General features: G+C 57.1%; 3 protein-coding genes across 12 annotated transcripts in view; all 3 read right to left on the reverse strand.

The window, feature by feature from the left end:
• CPT1C (carnitine palmitoyltransferase 1C) overlaps positions 1-986 on the reverse strand; it is an 18,828-nt gene extending 17,842 nt beyond the window's left edge. For all 7 annotated transcript variants that reach the window (XM_034637994.1, XM_034637993.1, XM_034637996.1 and 4 more), the window contains exon 1: positions 254-986. The gene's annotated coding sequence lies outside the window, so the exon portion shown is untranslated. The remainder of the gene's footprint in view (positions 1-253) is intronic.
• Positions 987-1,090: 104 nt separating this feature from the next.
• Positions 1,091-3,092, reverse strand: ADM5 (adrenomedullin 5 (putative)). Its single transcript, XM_011223192.3, has 2 exons — positions 1,716-3,092; positions 1,091-1,504 (listed from the first exon to the last, which is right to left on the reverse strand). The coding sequence occupies exons 1-2, from the start codon at positions 1,817-1,819 to the stop codon at positions 1,249-1,251; spliced, it is 360 nt and encodes a 119-aa protein (XP_011221494.2). The 5' UTR covers positions 1,820-3,092; the 3' UTR covers positions 1,091-1,248.
• Positions 3,093-3,243: 151 nt separating this feature from the next.
• PRMT1 (protein arginine methyltransferase 1) lies at positions 3,244-12,983 on the reverse strand. 4 transcript variants are annotated; one of them, XM_019798186.2, is made up of 11 exons: positions 12,834-12,935; positions 10,624-10,677; positions 9,981-10,082; positions 9,045-9,200; positions 8,841-8,904; positions 7,084-7,226; positions 6,169-6,256; positions 5,955-6,070; positions 4,903-5,053; positions 4,494-4,615; positions 3,244-3,545 (listed from the first exon to the last, which is right to left on the reverse strand). In XM_019798186.2, exons 1-11 carry the CDS (start codon positions 12,867-12,869, stop codon positions 3,462-3,464), a joined length of 1,116 nt encoding a protein of 371 aa, XP_019653745.1. In that variant the 5' UTR covers positions 12,870-12,935; the 3' UTR covers positions 3,244-3,461. The 4 variants fall into 4 exon arrangements, with proteins under 4 accessions (XP_019653745.1, XP_019653746.1, XP_019653748.1 ...); XM_019798187.2 differs by lacking the exon at positions 10,624-10,677 and having other exon boundaries at positions 12,834-12,983; XM_019798189.2 differs by lacking the exons at positions 10,624-10,677; positions 12,834-12,935 and adding an exon at positions 10,312-10,330.
• Between the last annotated feature and the right edge of the window lie 3,592 nt (positions 12,984-16,575).

The raw sequence follows: 16,575 nt of genomic DNA on the forward strand, positions 1-16,575 counted from the left end.
TGGCGGGGGAGGATGGGGGGGGGGAATGTCTATAAATTCTTCCGCTCTAGGGTGGCCCAGAGTCCCCTCCCCCGCGCCGGGGGCTGGAGGGGGATGGAGGAGGCAGCACCCTACTGCGCATGCCTCACAGCCAGGGATGCTGAAGCTGTGAGCCGAGGCGAGCTTCGAGGACAAGTGATGGAGAGGCACGCACGCCCAACCTAAGCCAGAGGCCTCCAGGCCCCGCCGGAGCTCGGGCCCCTCCGATACTTACCACGCTGAGTCAGAGGTCCGCCGATCCGATCCTGGAGACCAAGCCCGAGCACACCCCCCACCCTCGATTTAGAACGCCAGACCCAAGTCTCCCACTTGCATATGTCCAATCCCAGTGCGACGAGTCCACGACTTGGTCGTCGGGCCTCCGGAGCTCCTGGTCGCCCCCAATTATCCGACATCCAGGTACCCAGATTTCTGCCTCGCGTGTGCCTTGCCGGGTATTCGAGTCTCTGGTTTTATCCCCGCCCCCTTCCAGCCCTCTGCGTTCTATCCCCGCCCCCTCGAATCCCAGCGTCCAATCCTCTCCCTCCGTTCGATCCTTGGTCCTCAGTCTTTTTCTACTTGGCCGGGTTTCTCCACCATTGGCTTCCCGGGTTCTAAGCAGCTCCTCTCCTCCGAACCCCAGGTTCTTGGACTTCCCACTCCGCTTTGTCTCGCTCTCCTTCCTCTCTGCAAAACGAGGCTCAGCTTGGCACTCACAGCCCACCTTTGGGTACACGTAAAGTCACGCGCGTGGGTATCCAGACAGAGCGAATCAAAGTTCTACCATCCCGAGGAGGGAGGGCTGCTTTGGGGATTGGGTCAGCCCACCAAAACCGCCCACGGAAAATGCAGCTGCACGGACTGAGTGGTGCTAAGGAGAAGCTACAGCGGGTTGGATTCAAGTTAGACAGCCAGAGGGACTTCCGTGTGGGAAAAGGTGCATGGATAAAGGGGAAGAGTGTGTTAGAGACTGGACTCAGATGGGGAAGCCGAAATGGGCACAGACAAGTAGAGGCTGAAACAGGAAACTCGTTTTATTAGGCTCTGGACGTTAGTATTCTTTGTACATGCTAGGTCCAGTGTGCCCCCGGGTCCAGCCCAGTCACAGCGCGGGGAGAGTTTTTGAGTGAGCCCAGGAGATGGAGTTAGGGGAAAAGAAACTTGGGGCCGTGGCCCCAATACACAGATGGGTAAGCTGAGTCCAGGGGAGGGCCAGGGACGAGCCCAATGTCACCCAGAAAGCTGGGCACTGCCCTGGCCTCTTTTCTTCAGGCCAGGGTCCTGGAGACCGAGCAGGCCTCGGGCCTCGCGCCGACGGCGGCGCCCGTAGCTGTGGGGGTCCTGGGGCTCGCGGCCGGCCTTCCCTGAGAGCTCCTTGGTGGAGGCGGAGCGGAGCCAGTATATCATCTCTGGCAGGCGGTGGGTCTGGCATGTGCCCAGGGAACAGAGGCGCCTACGGTGCTGGGCGACCTGGTGCTGGGGCTGCCTGGGGAGGGAGCATGGGAGAGGGCCGGCTTCAAACAGAATCCTCTCGAGAAAGGGGTCTCAGTGGGGTCGGAGCACCCAGAACTCCGCGACCGCAGAGGCGCGCTTACAGATCACCATTCCACCGACGCGGAAAGCAGTGGCCTGGAGAGGGCGCACGCTCCTCGCGGTCTCCTTCCCGCCCTGTCCCTGCTGCCGCCCGCCTTTCTCACCTGCCCAAGGAGTCCGGGTCCCCCAGAACCGAGGAGGCGAGAAGCAACAGGAGGATGTGGGAAGTCATCGTGGGATGGGGCCGGGAGTGGTCCTTAAAACCCATGCGCGAAGCGGCCCCTCCGGGGTGAAGCTCCGCCCCCTTCCCGAGTCAGATAGGCCCCCGGAGTCCCGCTTGGGCGCCAGGAATCAGGGCCAGTCCCCACTGCTCAGGCGGGGAAAACTGAGGCCAAGAGTCGAGGAGGCCACACCACGCCAGAAGGTAAGCTTAGAACCTGGACTCCCACGTCCTACTCCTTGGCCTCCGAGCCCTCACGGGTGCGGTCACCCGGCAGAGCTATGACCGTGGGAGGCCTCGGGAGAGGGACCCCTTTAAGGCGGAGGGAAGAGGGGCGGGGCAGCTGACACCTGCTAGTGCTTGACACAGCTTAGGGCTTCCAGGAAAGGGGTGGGGGCAGGGAGGCGCTGGGTTCCTGCGACCTCAACCTCAACCCTTGGGGACCATGAGGTCTCATGGGCCAGGCTCCTTCTTGGGTTAGGAAATGCGGGGTGCGGGCGGGACCACCTCGGGTTGTGAACAAAGGGAGTCTGGGCCCCAGCACAGCCAGGACACCATCCTGGAAGATGAATAGTGTGACGCGCCGCCAGGCCCAGGGCTCCAGCAGTACCGAAGCAGGTGTAGCCGGGCCGTGCAAAGTCACGGAGGCATAGGCGATCCGGGTCCTGTGGACAGCGTCCTGGGGGACCAGGAACTCGGTGCACAAGGCAATGGGAAAGGGTCAAGTGTAGACGCCGCACCTGCAGCAGAGGGTGAACACAGCCCCTGGGGAGCTGTCACTGGGGCCTCTTGAGGCCATCTCTGTAAAGCAGGGAGGCAGGGAGGCCCTGCAGCCCTAGGGTAGGACACCCCCCCTCCTCGTCCCCCCCTCCATCCCTCACCTCCAAGTCCCAAGCTAGGCTGGGGAAAGACACACAAGGAATTCTACCCCCTTAACATAACCCCCCCACGACTCAGTTTCCCCAGCTGCAGAGGGCAGGGCAATAGTCACTGCCAGTCAGCCCTCGCCTGGCCTTGGAGGGTCCTGGACAGGAAAAAACAGCCAGACGGCGGAACAATGTGTGCGCTGGGGGGAGGGGGGGAAGATGGCTTTCTGGGAAACTTAAGGGCCCAGCTATGCTGGGAACCCACACCCCAACCCTCCCCCCAGCCTGGCAGGGCAACCGGGGGCAGGAGCCCTGCCCAGTGGGGACAAGAGGGAACAGGGTCTCAGGACGCATGAGTGAGGGGGATTGGAGGGGGACACACGGACCCAGAGAGAGCAACAGGGGAGCAGACCCTGGCAGAGGGCCATGGAAAGCAGAGGCGGCAAGAGGCCAGAGCCAGGGAGTGAGACCTAGAGACACAGAGATGGGGGCAAAGACGTATGACTACCAGCAGGCGCCAGCCCATGACCCCCACAGCTGCTCAGGACATCATCATCACAGCACCTGCAGACAGAACCCCACTTTGCCCCCCAGGAAGCCGAGCCATCCCAGCTGAGGATTTATTGGCGTAAATGCAACCATATAAAAACATAAGTTATGAAAAACACAGTCACGATGTGCCCTGCCCCAGCCCAGACCCCTAAAACCCCCTTCTGAGGGAGGGAAGGAGAGGAAGGGGGAGCCCCCAAACTGCCTAAGAATGCCGCAGCCCCTGGGCCCGTGCAGGGCCGGCCCGGCCAGGGTGGGAGAGGCCGGGCGCCGCCTCAGCGCATCCGGTAGTCAGTGGAGCAGGACAGCTCACACAGCTGGCCCTTGAAGTCCAGATCAATGGTGAAGTCCAGGTCGCGCTGTGGGGAGAGGGCAGATGTGAGGGGGACTGGACTCGGGACAGGCAGAGGTGTGGAACCGTCCGAGTCAGGAGGCCATGGCAGGAGGCGCCCCCAGCCACCTCCCACGCTCCCCGGAGACCCCCCATCCAGGCTGGTTGCCACGGTGCTGGTCCCACCCCCAGCATCTGCCCTCAACCCCGACTCCCAACTGTGGCTCCCGTGACACCCGCAACGGCACCTGGAACCCAGCCAAGCCCACCCCTCCAGAGCAGAGCTCAGCTGCTCTGTCTCTTGCATAAGGATTGTTCCCCATCAGAACCATTCCCATCAGTAAAGCAGTTACTCCTTCCCTCTTTTCTAAGCAGCAAATCTCTCTTCCAGCACACTTCCTCCTCCACGGCAACACTCACTGGTCCCAACCCGTGTCTGCGCGTCCTCAGCTCCCAGGCTTCCTGGAAGCCAGGCCTCGCTCCGTGCTCCCCACCCCCCAGCACTCCCTGGAAAGGCTCGGGCCAAACTCGCCTATAACCTTGAGGACTTCTGCTCTCAGTCCCCCCCACCTCGGCCCAGGCTCCCAGCTTCCTCCGCTGCTCTGGGCCTCTCTGTCTGTCTCTTTAGTCCGGGGTTTCCCAAGCTCTGTACTACCGACATTTGGGGCCAGAGTCGAGGCTTCTTCACTGTCCTGCGCCAGATGCTACTAGCATCTTTCTCCAGTTCTGAGAGCCCAAAATGTCTCCTCCAGACAGGGACAAGCATCCTGAGAGGATCACTGAGTCCCGTGCCCACACTTCTAGCCCAGGCCCCCGCCCTGGACTCCAGGCTCCAGACCCTCTGTCCTCCCATCCACTTAGGGTCGCCCCAGGGGTCACAGACTTAACCAAGCGGAGGGCTGCTGGGGCCCCAGAACAGGCAGCGGTGCCCCTCCTGAGCCAGCCAACCACCCCCCCAGCCCCCCCAGCGCCTCACATTATTCTTGGCATTGGGCCGCATGCCGATGGTGCCAAAAATCTCCTCGCCTGTCTTCACGGTCAGGTAGTCCTCCATGTAGAAGACGGTCTGCTTCCAGTGCGTGTAGGGGGACTCGGGGCCTGGGGGTGCAGTCGGGTCAGCCAGGACACGGCAGGCCCAGGGGCCTCCTGCCCAGCCCCCACCCTGGGCCTCGGCCTGGCCCCTCCAGGACCTGAATCCCTTCACCCTCATCAGCCTTGGAGAAGAACTGTTGTTTACTGTTTCACGGGTGGGGAAACTGAGGCATGACATGCCCAGGTAAGCCGGCAGAGCCGGTGTCACAACAGGAGTCCTCCATGGCCCTCCGGCCCCCCCAGCCGGTTCCTGTCCCGTGCCCCCCTCCCCCCAGGCCCAGCGCCACGCTCACTGGTGGAGAAGCCCGTCCTCTTGTGGCAGCGCGTGAACTCGATGTTGAAGTAGGCCACGAGCGCGTGCACGTAGTCATTCCGCTTCACTTGCAGGCAGAAGGGGGAGGTGAAGGTCAGGTCTTCCACCTTGACGGTGTAGATGTCCACCTCCTGCGGGACAGGCCCCATGAGCCCCACTCCCCAACACCCAGCCCAGCGGGCAGCGGGAGAGCCCGGGGGTCCGGGCCCGGGTCCTGCGCCCTTCCCACGACGTCCGGAACCCGCAGCGGACGGTCCCGCTTCTACAGCTACTACTTCTGCTTCGGGGAACCGCCCGTTGCCCCCTCTCCACGGCCTTCGCCCCGCCCAGGGGGGCACCCGCAGCACCTCACCACGGCAGGGGCCTCTTCACCGGGCTCCCTACTGCTGCCCCCCCACCCTCGCCCCAGCCCCTTACTCGACCTATCAGCCAGTGTGACGATTTGAAAACACTGTCCACCAGATCATGTCAAACTCCTACTCGAAATCCCTCCAACAGCTCCCTGGCAGCCGCCCTCGCAGCTCCTGTCTCCACTCGCTCCAGGCTTCCTCCTCCTCCTCCTCCACCAGGGCTGGGCCGCCTCTCGTAGCCCAATTCTAGGGTTCACCCCGGGGTCCGGCTCCCCGTGCGGACACCGAGGGGCTCAAGAACCGATCGCAGTCACAGTCATTCTTTATCAGTGGCCTAGGTGCATATCAACTCGCTTGGGGCCTTGGGCTTCCTACATCTGGGGCGCTGGCCAAGGGGCTCAGCTGCCTGGCTCAGGGATGCCCCTCTGGAATGCGTCCCCCCAGAGCAGTGCCAGCCAGTCCCATCTCGCTTGCCACGGCGCCTGGAACCACTCGCGGGGCTTGGCTCGTGAAGCTTTTTAAAGGACAAGGTGGCTTCTCGGTCCTCTAGCGCCACCTCTGGCCAACAGGTGAGACTCCCAGGCCTCAAGCAAACACTGGGTGACCTGATGTCTTTGCTCAGTGTCAGCTGGCCCTTCCTTGGTTCCAACCCTGGGGACACCTGGCCACACACCCCCCTCACCTTTATGAGGCAGGCATTGGTGACCAGCTGCTTGGGGTCCACCACATCCACCAGGGGCTCCTTGATGGCCACGTCTTTGATGCAAGACATGTCAAAGCCGTACACGTTCTCCCACCCTGGGGAGGCAGGCAGGGAGGAGGGGTGAGCCCATCAGCGGCTCCCAGGCCGAGCCTGCCCTGCCCCCCTGAGCTCCTGGGGGGCCCCCTGAGCTCACAGTGAATCTTGTAGTCTTTGTACTGCCGGTCTTCGATGGCTGTCACATACAGCGTGGCTCGGTCCGGGAAGATGAGGCCATCGGGGGCCTGCCGAGGGGAAGGGGGAGGGTGTAAAGGATGGAAGGCCTTGGAACACTACCCACAAACCTTGACAACTTCAGTCTCTACCCACATACGCTATCTCCACCCTGGTCTGAGCCACCTGGACTCCTACGATGGCCTCCTCACTGGTTCCTGGCTTCCGCCCTCAAGCCTGCATCTATTCCCCATGTGGCTGCCAGGCAGCATCCAGGAGCACCTCAGTCTCAGACCTGTCCTTCACAGGTTCTGAAGCATCTACAGAACCTTCCCTGGCTCCTCTGAGAGGAAAACTCAAGTATCATGGGGGTGCTCAGGCCCCTCCACCCCTTTCCCTTCTACTGTTCTTCCAGACCCTCAGCCCACTCCCTGCTGTTCCTCAGCACACAGTAAGAACACTCCTGCCCCAGGACCTTTGCACCAGTTCCTCTGCCCAGATGCTCTTGGCCCCAGATCTCATGCAGCTCCTACCCCTTGTTCAGGTCTCGGTCACCTCCCCCGGGAGGCCTGCTCAGATCTGAGCGCCTGGAACCATGGCCCTCTGGCCACTCCCCATCCTTCTGCCCTGCCATGGTCTTCTTCCCAGCACCACCCACCTCCTGACACTGTCTCCTTGTCACTGTCTAGCTCCTGGTGCCTGTTACCTCCCATTCTGGCTTTGGGCCCTCCAACATCTAGGCAGCCAATCCCCTGCATGAAGTCCCCTGTGGGGGAAATATCTAGCATGGCTTTTGGTTTTCTGCCCAGACCCCAACTGATAGGTGCTCAACACGTGGCCGAAGGAGTCCTGCCTGCGTGAGCCCGTGTGAGCTGCTCCCACCCCGCCGGGGCCTCACCAGCCATTTGTCGCGGGCGTAGAGCACGGTGTTGAGCATTGACTCGTAGAAAAGGCAGTAGCCCATCCACTCGCTGATAATGATGTCCACCTTCTCCACCGGGAGCTCCACCTCCTCCACCTTCCCCTTGATGATGGTCACCACTGCGGGGCAGAGAGAGGCACATGCAACCAGCCCTGCGGAGACCTGTCCGCTTGCCTCCCCTGGGGGGCCAGGGCCCGGGGACCCCACTGGAGCCGCCCCCGTCTCCTCAAGGAAAGGCTGGGAGCTGCATTTGGGCATCTTCAAAGATCTCTGCCAGCTGAAGCCACACTTTCTGAACTCAGGGTTTTTTGGTTTTGTTTTGTATTTTTTCTTTTTTTTAAGTAATCTCTATGCCCAACACGGGGCTCGAACTCGCGACCCCGAGATCAAGAGTCACACACTCTACAGATCTCGCCAGCCAGGTGCCCCTGTTAATTCAGTTTTAAAATTTATTCATCACTCTGGATATTTTCAAGGCAGAAGCAGAAAATGTTGTACGGATTAGGTATTGGATGGACTTTGTCGTTAATAGCATGGTCATGTTTTCTGAAAGGCTATATTACAGACACACACGCACAGCAGTATTTACAGGACAAATGACATCACGGTTCAAATTTGCTTCAAATGGAGATATTTAAAGCTCAGTGGTAGGTAGCGGGGGGGGTGTCATTATACTAATCTCTCTTTATATATATATTTACATATATATAAACTCTTAAAAAAAAAAATAACTTCAGGGGCGCCTGGATGGCTCAGTCAGTGAAGCATCCGACTCTTGGTTTCGACTCAGGTCATGATCTCAGGGTCGTGGGATCCAGCCCCGTGCTGGGCTCCACGCTTGGTGTGAATGGAGTCTGCCTGAGATTCTCCCTCTCCTTCTCCCTCTCCCCGCACTCTCTGAATGAATGAATGAATGAATAAATAAATAAATAAATAAATCTTAGCGGGGGGAAAAGTCACTGTGGAAGAGCCACCATCTTCCCACGTTCTCTGCCCTGGAACCCGGCAGGTGGGAACTCAAAAGCCATATGGCAACACCCACACAACTGGCCTTTCTGACCCAAGCAACCCTCCTTTAATAAACTGACCTCCCAGATACAACAGTGCACACGTGAAATGACATTGTGGGTGAGGGGACGAACATCTCAGGGGCTGCTGGAAGGCCCACCCCTAAGAGCCTGATTCGGAAAGCAGGCGACGGCAGTCATCGAAAAGAGCAAGATCACTGAAAAGAGCAAGAGCCTCTCGTACGTGGAAATGTGTGAAACTACACGACGCGCAGGTGGAAGGAGGACAAAAGGCTTGCGGGAAATGCTATTTATGTACCAGACATGCACGTGAGCATGAAAACACTGACACGTGTATGTGCTTGCGGCTGCAGACTTCTCTGGAAGGGAATGTGGGCTGAACGTAGAAGGGTGGCTGAGAGACCTCACCACGGACCCCAGGTGTCAACCCCATGGCTCTGCAAACTAAAAACTGCTTCTTGCCCTGTGTTGGGCGAGCAAGGCACTAAGCTTGCGGCTTCGCCACTCAGTTTCCAAACCGGCACAGCACGCTTGCCACTACCCATTGTAGGTTCTGAGAAGGTGGGATTCTCAGCTCAGAGCCTGGGGCGGGAGGAACGGCTGAATGTGTATTCAGTGACGGCCCCCACCCCACTGCCAGGGGCCCCGGGGAAGTGGGAAATCACCCATTCCATCCCCACAAACCCATTCTCTTCCTGGGCTCACCATGGTCTAACTTGTTGGCTTTGACGATCTTCACCGCATAATCAGAGATACTGGAACACTCGATCTGGGGGCCCAGGAAGAAGGGAGGGTGAGACCCCCCCACTCCCACCCTCCGCTCCCAGTCCCCTCCATCCAATCCCTGAGCCCTAAGGGGCCCCTCTCCATCCCCAGGCCCTGGCCCACCCACCTGCCCAGGACACTCACCCCAATGACCTTGCGGGCCCCAGCCTTGGCAGCAAACATACACAGGATCCCCGTGCCGGAGCCCACGTCCAGCACCACCTTATCCTTGAAGAGGTGCCGGTTGTGAAACATGGAGTTTCGGTATGTGAGGGTGCGCACCTCATCTTTCAGCATCTCCTGGATGGGGAAGTGGGGGCACAAGACAAACATGCTGTGAGGGGGCCCATGGGCCCCACTGGAAAATGGGGTGCCCTGGCCTCTGACACGCTGGCAGTTTGGAGAGCTAGAGCTCGGTCCTCCCACTTCCTTAGTCCCCTTGGAACAAGTCATTTCCCTCCCACATGCCTCAGTTTCCCTATTTGTAAAATCAGACCAGATGGACTAAACTCCCTCCCGCCTTGGCCTGATTCTACCATCGCCTCCCAAGCCCCAGTGATCCTTGGCTTTACCCAGAACTTAGTGCCCCTGAACTTAAAAGTAAATTTTGTTATGTATATTTTACAATTTAGAAAAGAAGAGGTCTCAGCAAAACGAAAAAAAGAAGAGAAAGAAAAAGAAAAAAATCCTCAGAATCCCATCCCGACGGCTTTCTGGGACCTCGGTGCTCGGTGCGAAAGGGTCCAGAAGCCAGGGCACAGCAGGCGGGAGCCGCTGGGGGGGGCAGTCCCACCACCAGCCACTAGAGGGCGGCAGAGACTGGCAGGCCTTGACCTCCGGCTGAAGTCTCAGGCAGGCTGGGCTGCGCTCCCACCCCAGCCTCCCTAGAGCGCCAGGCTAAGCTCCGTCTCCAAGGCAACGGCTGGGAGAGGCGACCCCGGGGTGTGTGCCTCACACCCAGAGGGGCGGCCAGGCTCGCTGCCAGGGGAGGCAGTGCGCATGCGTGGGAAATTAAGTCCCAGCCCTCCCAAACATTAACCCCCTGAAGATTCAGCTGCTTTAGGAGCCGTTCATACTCACCTCATGAATGCCAAAGTGAGCATAGGAATCAAAGTAGTAATCTTTAGACGTCATGTCCTCAGCGTTGGGCTTCTCGCTGCTTTCTGCCTGGCCACAGGAGACCTGGAAGGGGGTGGATGGGAGCATGGGTCAAATCTGAGGGCTCTCCAAGGCCTCTTAAAACTCCAGGTCCCTACTTCTCCCTGGAGAACAGACCCCCCCAAAATCATACCATGGCAACCCTACAGCCCCGTCTCCCCCCAAACCCCAAAACCTTACAACCCCTTTCCTCTTCCAGGACCCCCCCAGAGCACCATCCAGGGGAGTACCCCGATACCTCAGCCACGCCTACCATCTCTCCAGTCTCTCTGCCCCCGTCTCTAGCTCAGCCCACAGCTGGGGGTGGGGGGTGGGAGGGGAAGGCAGAATTGGGGCAGACACGGGAAGGGCAAAGGGGGGGCTGGAAATGGAGTTAAGGAAGTAGCCACAGTATTTGGGGAGGCTAGATGGGAGCCACAAACCTTCAGGGGGTTTGTACTAATGGTCTGGGGGCACAGGGTAAACTGGTTTGAAGCAAGAGGAATCATGGTTAGACTGCTAGAAAGGGCCTGATATGTGGCAAGATATATTTATGTGGGGAAGGGTCTCACAAAAGGATATTTACTTCTTCAAGAGGCGGCTGGAGGCTCATCCCATTAGCCAAGGTGGCTACAAAATTCTAGGAGAGAGTAACAGGGAGACAGGATTAGCTACTGGGAGTGGCTAGGGGAGGGCCAGGCCAGGGGACCCCAGCTCACAGGGGAGGGGGTGTTTCCTACAATTTTCCTTTTCCTTGGAGGGGAGTGGTGGCAGAGGGAGCAAGTAAAGAGGCAGGGGTGTTTTTAAAAGGGGTGGGAGAAGTGGGGGGAGAAGAGAAGGGGTTCTGTCCCAGCTATGGCTGGAGAGATGGTGGCCCGCCCCCACGCCGTCCCTCTCCGGCCAGGCACCTGACCATACACACCTCCCCCATCCAGGCCAGAGGAACTGGCACCCGCCAGGCACACGGGCACTGCCAGCTGTCGCTCCCCCTCATCCTCTAATCCCCCCAGATTAGGTGACACTTCCTGACACATACCCCTATCCTGGGGTGCCATGAGTAGCCGGGCGAGGGGGCACTGGCAGGATGTACTCACTGGGCATCTGCCACCTCTACAAACAAGTCTCTTGTCTCAGAGAATTCCAGAAAGGAGGTGTGGCACAAAGACACCCCCACCAGAGTTGGCACCGTGACCCCTAGCTCCTGCCTTGGACTCAGGAAGCCCCAAACAAAGCCAGCTGGAGCCAATCTCCTAGCTTAGTACCCTCTTGCCAGGAAGGTAGAGTCCCAGGGAGGAGGCCAGACTCTGGACCCTCAAACCCATCATTACCCAGACCCAAAACCCTCCTCGAGTGTGGGGCCAAGTCCTGAGGCAACCTCTAAGAAAGAAATTTCCTCCACCTATACAGACCCTGGCCCAGGAGAGCCAAGGTGGATGGGAGTCACTGGAGTGACCCCTGGGAGCTGCCTGCCCCCCAATGCTACAAGGTAAGAGGCGAGAGTACACAGGCCCCATCATATTATATCTCTTCCAGATGTGACCACTCTTCAGGCCCCAAGAAGCACGAAGTCACAGACATGACCCACGAGCCCCAAGCCCCGCCCCCATCCTTCCAAGCCAGTGAGGACACCTATAAAGGGTGACTGGTAAGGGGATTTCCCACTGGGACCCATTTCTCAATACCACTAATACCACGACCAAGCAAGTCCCAAGCGGTCTTGAAACAGCACCGGTGCCAACCCCACAAGAACCAAACCTCTAAGGAAACCATTTCAAGCCTCCATGCTCAGGACCCTCAAATAGGGCTTCAGGAAGGGAGAAGTCATCTCCCACCCCCACCTTCGCATATGCTCCGGTGAGAGAAAGGTCCCTAATAGGAGGTAATGCTCGTAGCTTATATTCCCCACATCCTCTTCCCAGCAGAGCCTCTCCCTCCCCTCGCCCGGGAGGGCTCCAAAGGGGAGGTGGGCTTTGGGACACGCCCCATGAAAAAGATGTCCCTCCCACACACCCAGAAATGGCCACAAGGGGGTGCACGACGCCTTATCGGGAAGGATCTCCTTCAACTAGAGGCCCCACCACCACCCAGAGGGAGGTCACAGGGGCATGCCCCATCCCCCCAGCTCCCAAAGCCACGGGCAGGGGAGAATCCAGGGATAGGAAAACGGGGGCCCGGAGGGAACCAATTCTTCCTCTTCCTCCAACCCCAACCTGGGGTTGCACGACACCTGGACCGAAGCCTAAGCAGATGCCCCGGTATCCGGAACAGGGTTTTGGAGGGTCGAGATACACTGCCCCTCCCGAGAGACTCTACTTCTCGGAGGGAACGAAGTAAGCCCAATCCGAGGGTTACGTCGCGATCCCGGGGGAGAGAGCAGGGGGCCTCCAAGGGAGGGTCGGAGCTTCCTCTCCGCCCCCCCCCGGGGCGCCCCTCCCCCGGCCGGGGGCGGGGCCTTTGTCCCGCACGTGGAGCCCGCCGGGCCACCGGGCACGGCACACCCCCTCCCCACCCACCGTGCCGCGGCCACGTGGGGGCCAGGCCGGAAGCGCCCCCAGCCCTCCTCCACGTGGGAGGGGGCACGACACCCTCGGCTCGAACCGGTGCCGCAGGCCCCCGAAAGCTAGGAAAACCGCACCTCAGACTGTATCCCGGGATCCGGCGCATACGGCGTCCCCTCCGTACGGCTGAGAGCCTTCAGCCCCAATCCGCCCATTCGGAGGCCCTTCCCCACGACGGAGGCATAAAACATCGACCCCCAAGCCGCCCCCCACCCCCGACGGCGCTCCAGGCTCTCACCTCCATGATGCAGTTCGCGGCCTCGGCTGCCGCCATCTTCACCCGCACCTACTCCTCCTCCTGCCGCCGAGACCCCCCCCTTTCTCCGCACTCCCCCGGGACCGCCTTATACCGGAGGGTCCACGGCCCGCCCACAACGACCCCGCCAGGAGATCTCATTGGCAATGGAGGCGGCCCGTCTGAGAATGTCGTTTACCAATTGGGTAAAGAAGACGCCCATCAAAGATGAAGGGCCCGCCCAGTCTGGTGTGCAGAGCCCCGCCCCCTTAAGTCGACGGGGATGGGAAAGACTGCCCGTCTATCGCAGGAGCCGCGACTGATGATTGGGCAAAGTCTACCAGAAGTTCCCGCCCCTGTCCCCCCTAGCACCGCCTCAAAGCTTCCCGGCGGGCCCCGCGCTAAGCGGACATCTTGAAAGAGAGCTGTCCATCACCAAAACAACCCGCCTCTTAATAGCTGCTATTGGTTTATCCTGAATGTGACGTCATGAAGCCTTTAGACAGCCCCCGTTTAGCGGCTGGTCTCAAGGAGAACGCGGCGATTGGCCCACGAGGAGGGAGGAAGGACGGCCTTTAGGCTCCAGCGATTGGCTCAAAGAACAGTCACTCCTCAGCCATTCGGTGGATTCTCCCAGCCCGGGGGAGTTCGGAAGGAACAAGGGGCTTGCGCCCATTTACCTGAGGGACAGACTGGAGAAGTGAGAGGCCCAAAGAAAAGAGGGCTTGTGTGGGGGTCCGACACAAGTCAGTAAGAGGACTCAGGCCTCAGGGCATATAACCACCTAGTCCTCTACCTAACTGTTCCGAGTTTTTAAATCCAACAACCCTACTCAAGCCACTTGGCAGTTGCCAAGGCCCACCCCCTGCTGGGAACACTCACCTCCCTTTGCCTGCCCACTCCTCTGTATCAGTTAGGGCACACCTCAGATACCACCTCCTCCAGGAAGCTTCTCTCCTCTTGCAGAAAAAGTCGCTACAGATTTTCCTGAGTTATGATGGGGTTACCTCCGCCCCCCAATAAACTCATCCTAAATTGAAAATACCATAAACTGAAAATTTCATCCACCTCACCAACCGAGAACCATAGCTTAGCCATGCTTGAAACACTTGGGCCGTATCTTCCGACACCTGTGTGGAGCATCTCACGTAGTTCATTGAATACTGTACCATGGTTGTTTGCCCTCGTGATTGCTTGCCTGTGAGCTGTGGCCTAACATCATGAGATTGTATCATACTGCAGATCACGAGCCCAGGAAAAGATTCACATCCAGATTCGAAGAATGGTTTCTCTAGAAAGTGTAAAGCTTCACATCAAAAATTATAAGTGGAAGCATCTTGAGCCGAGGACAGCTGTCATTGAATGAAGATGAACGCAACTGGTAGAATATATCCATCACCCCAGAAATCTCCTTCATGACTCTTTCCAGTCAATACCTCTCCCACCCACCCCAGAAGCAATCACTCTGCTTTCCGTCACTCTCATGGAGCTTTTTCTTTTTTCAGCACAGAGCCCAGTGTGGGGCTTGAACTCGTGATGCTGCCATCAAGACCTGTGCTGAGGTCAAGAATCAGACACTTAACTGACTGAGCCACCCAGATGCTCCCTCTGTTTTTTTGTTTTGTTTTGTTTTTTTCTAAAATTTCATAGCGGGGGCGCCTGGGTCGTTAAGTGTGTAACTCATGATTTCACCTCAGGTCATGATTTAAGGGTTGTGAGACTAGGCCTCCAGCTTCTGGCTCTGCGCTGGGCATGGAGCCTGCTTGAGATTCTCTCTCTCTCCCCACCGCTCAGAAAGAAAGGAAGGAAGAAAGAAAGAAAGAAAATTTCATATGAAATGAATTATAGAGTATTTTCTCTTTTGTGTCTTCTTTCACTCAACATAATGCTTTTGAGATTCATTCCAAGTTGTTGCATATAACGTTTATGCAATCCTTTTTATTCCTGAGAATTCCATTGTACGGATGTATCACAGTTTATCCATTTCCCTGTTGAGGGACACTCTGGACTTTTGGGGGCCATTACGAATAAAGTGGCTATCCCATGTTCATGTACGAGTCTTTCTGTGGAGGTACATTTTTGTCTTGGGTAAACCTAGGAGCAGATGGCTGGGTTGGATGCTAGGTGTATGTTTTAACTTTGTAAGAAACCGCCCAAAAGTTTTCCAGTGTTTTCTAACACTTTGCATTCCCATCAGCAATGCATGGAGGGCCCCACATGCTCCACATCCTCACCAGCACTTGTTATGAGCAGTCTTTAATTTTAAACATTCTGGTGGCTATGACGAGGTATCTCATTGTGGTTGTCATTTGCATTGTCCTGACCAGTAATGTTGAGTGTTTTCTCATGCGCATATTGGCCATCTGTAGACCTTCTACTTCTTTTTTAAAGATTTTATTTTATTTATTCACGAGAGAGAGAGGCAGAGGCAGAGGGAGATGGAGAAGCAGGCTCCCCAAGGAGCAGGGAGCCGGATGCAGGACTCGATCCCGGGATCACTACCTGAGCTGAAGGCAGACGCTTAACCAACTGAGCCACCTATGGGCCCTGTAGATCTTTTATTAAATCTGTTCAAGACTTTTACCTAGTTTTTCAAATGGTGTTGTTTTCTTATTCATGAATTGTAAATGTTTTTTTAGAGAGACAGAGATGCAGGTCTCTGTCAGGCATATCTACTTTGAATATTTTCTCCCAGTCTGTGACCTGTCTTCAGTTTCAGTTTTCTAATGTTGTCTTTTGAAAAGCAGAGATATTAAGTGGGGTTTTTTTTAGTTCATTTATTTATTTTTTTAGTAATCTCTGCACCCAACATGGGGCTTGAATTCACCACCCTGAGATCAAGAGTCATATGCTCAGGGCGCCTGGGTGGCTCAGTCGTTAAGCGTCTGCCTTTAGCTCAGGTCATGATCCCGGGGTCCTGGGATTGAGCCCCACATCAGGCTCCCTGCTCAGTTGGAAGTCTGCTTCTCCCTTTCCCACTCCCCCTGCTTGTGTTCCCTCTCTCGCTGTGTCTCTATCAAATAAATAAAATCTTAAAAAAAAAAAAGTCATATGCTCTTCCGACTGAGCCATCTAGGCGCCCCGAGATTTTAAGTTATGATGAAGTCCAATTGATCAAATATCAGTCCACGTCTTCACCTCTACACTGTAGGCTGTGTGAGTCCTAAAGCTCTTTTCCAAATACTTCGGCAAGATTTTTTAACCCCCTTTCCCCTGACTTCCAGATATTTGACCCAATTACTTTTGCTCTGTGCTGCTACTAAGAATAAAAAATTATAACAAACTATCTTTTTTTTTAACACTTTATTTATTTGACAGAGAGAGAGAGCTCACAAGCAGGGGGAACGGCAGGCAGAGGGAGAGGGAGAAGCAGGCTCCCCACTGAGCAGGGAGCCCGATGCGGGGCTTGATCCCAGGATCCTGGGATCATGACCCAAGCCAAAGGCAGATGCTTGACCGACTGAGCCACCTAGGCACCCAACAAACTATCTTTTTAAAACTAGGAAATAACCTAACGTCATTGAAAAAGAGGTGGCACTGGGCAGGGGATACACAGGTACAGAGTTCAGGGAAGAGGTCTGAGCTGAAGTCAGAGACGGGGGAGTTGTCAGTGTCAATTATGCTTTTTCCAAGATGGCAGTCACTCCCGACCTGGGGCTAATGAACACTGGACTGTGGCAAGTCTGAATGAGATGTGCTCCGAGTGGTGAAGACTTCATATTTAAAAAAGAATCTGCAGGGTCAC

Source organism: Ailuropoda melanoleuca, chromosome 12, assembly GCF_002007445.2.
Source record: "Ailuropoda melanoleuca isolate Jingjing chromosome 12, ASM200744v2, whole genome shotgun sequence".
Lineage (NCBI taxonomy): Eukaryota > Metazoa > Chordata > Mammalia > Carnivora > Ursidae > Ailuropoda > Ailuropoda melanoleuca.

Excerpts from the sequence above, each read along its gene's own strand:
- PRMT1 (XM_019798186.2), bottom strand. The coding sequence starts at position 12,869 with ATGGCGGCAGCCGAGGCCGCGAACTGCATCATGGAG. Across the intron at positions 10,083-10,623 it reads TCCAGCCGCCTCTTGAAGAA|GTCTCCTGTGGCCAGGCAGA; the intron begins GTAAATATCCTT and ends ACCCCCTTCCAG. Across the intron at positions 4,616-4,902 it reads GAGGACGGGCTTCTCCACCA|GCCCCGAGTCCCCCTACACG; the intron begins GTGAGCGTGGCG and ends CTGCACCCCCAG.
- ADM5 (XM_011223192.3), bottom strand. The coding sequence starts at position 1,819 with ATGGGTTTTAAGGACCACTCCCGGCCCCATCCCACGATGACTTCCCAC. Across the intron at positions 1,505-1,715 it reads GACCCGGACTCCTTGGGCAG|GCAGCCCCAGCACCAGGTCG; the intron begins GTGAGAAAGGCG and ends CTCCCTCCCCAG.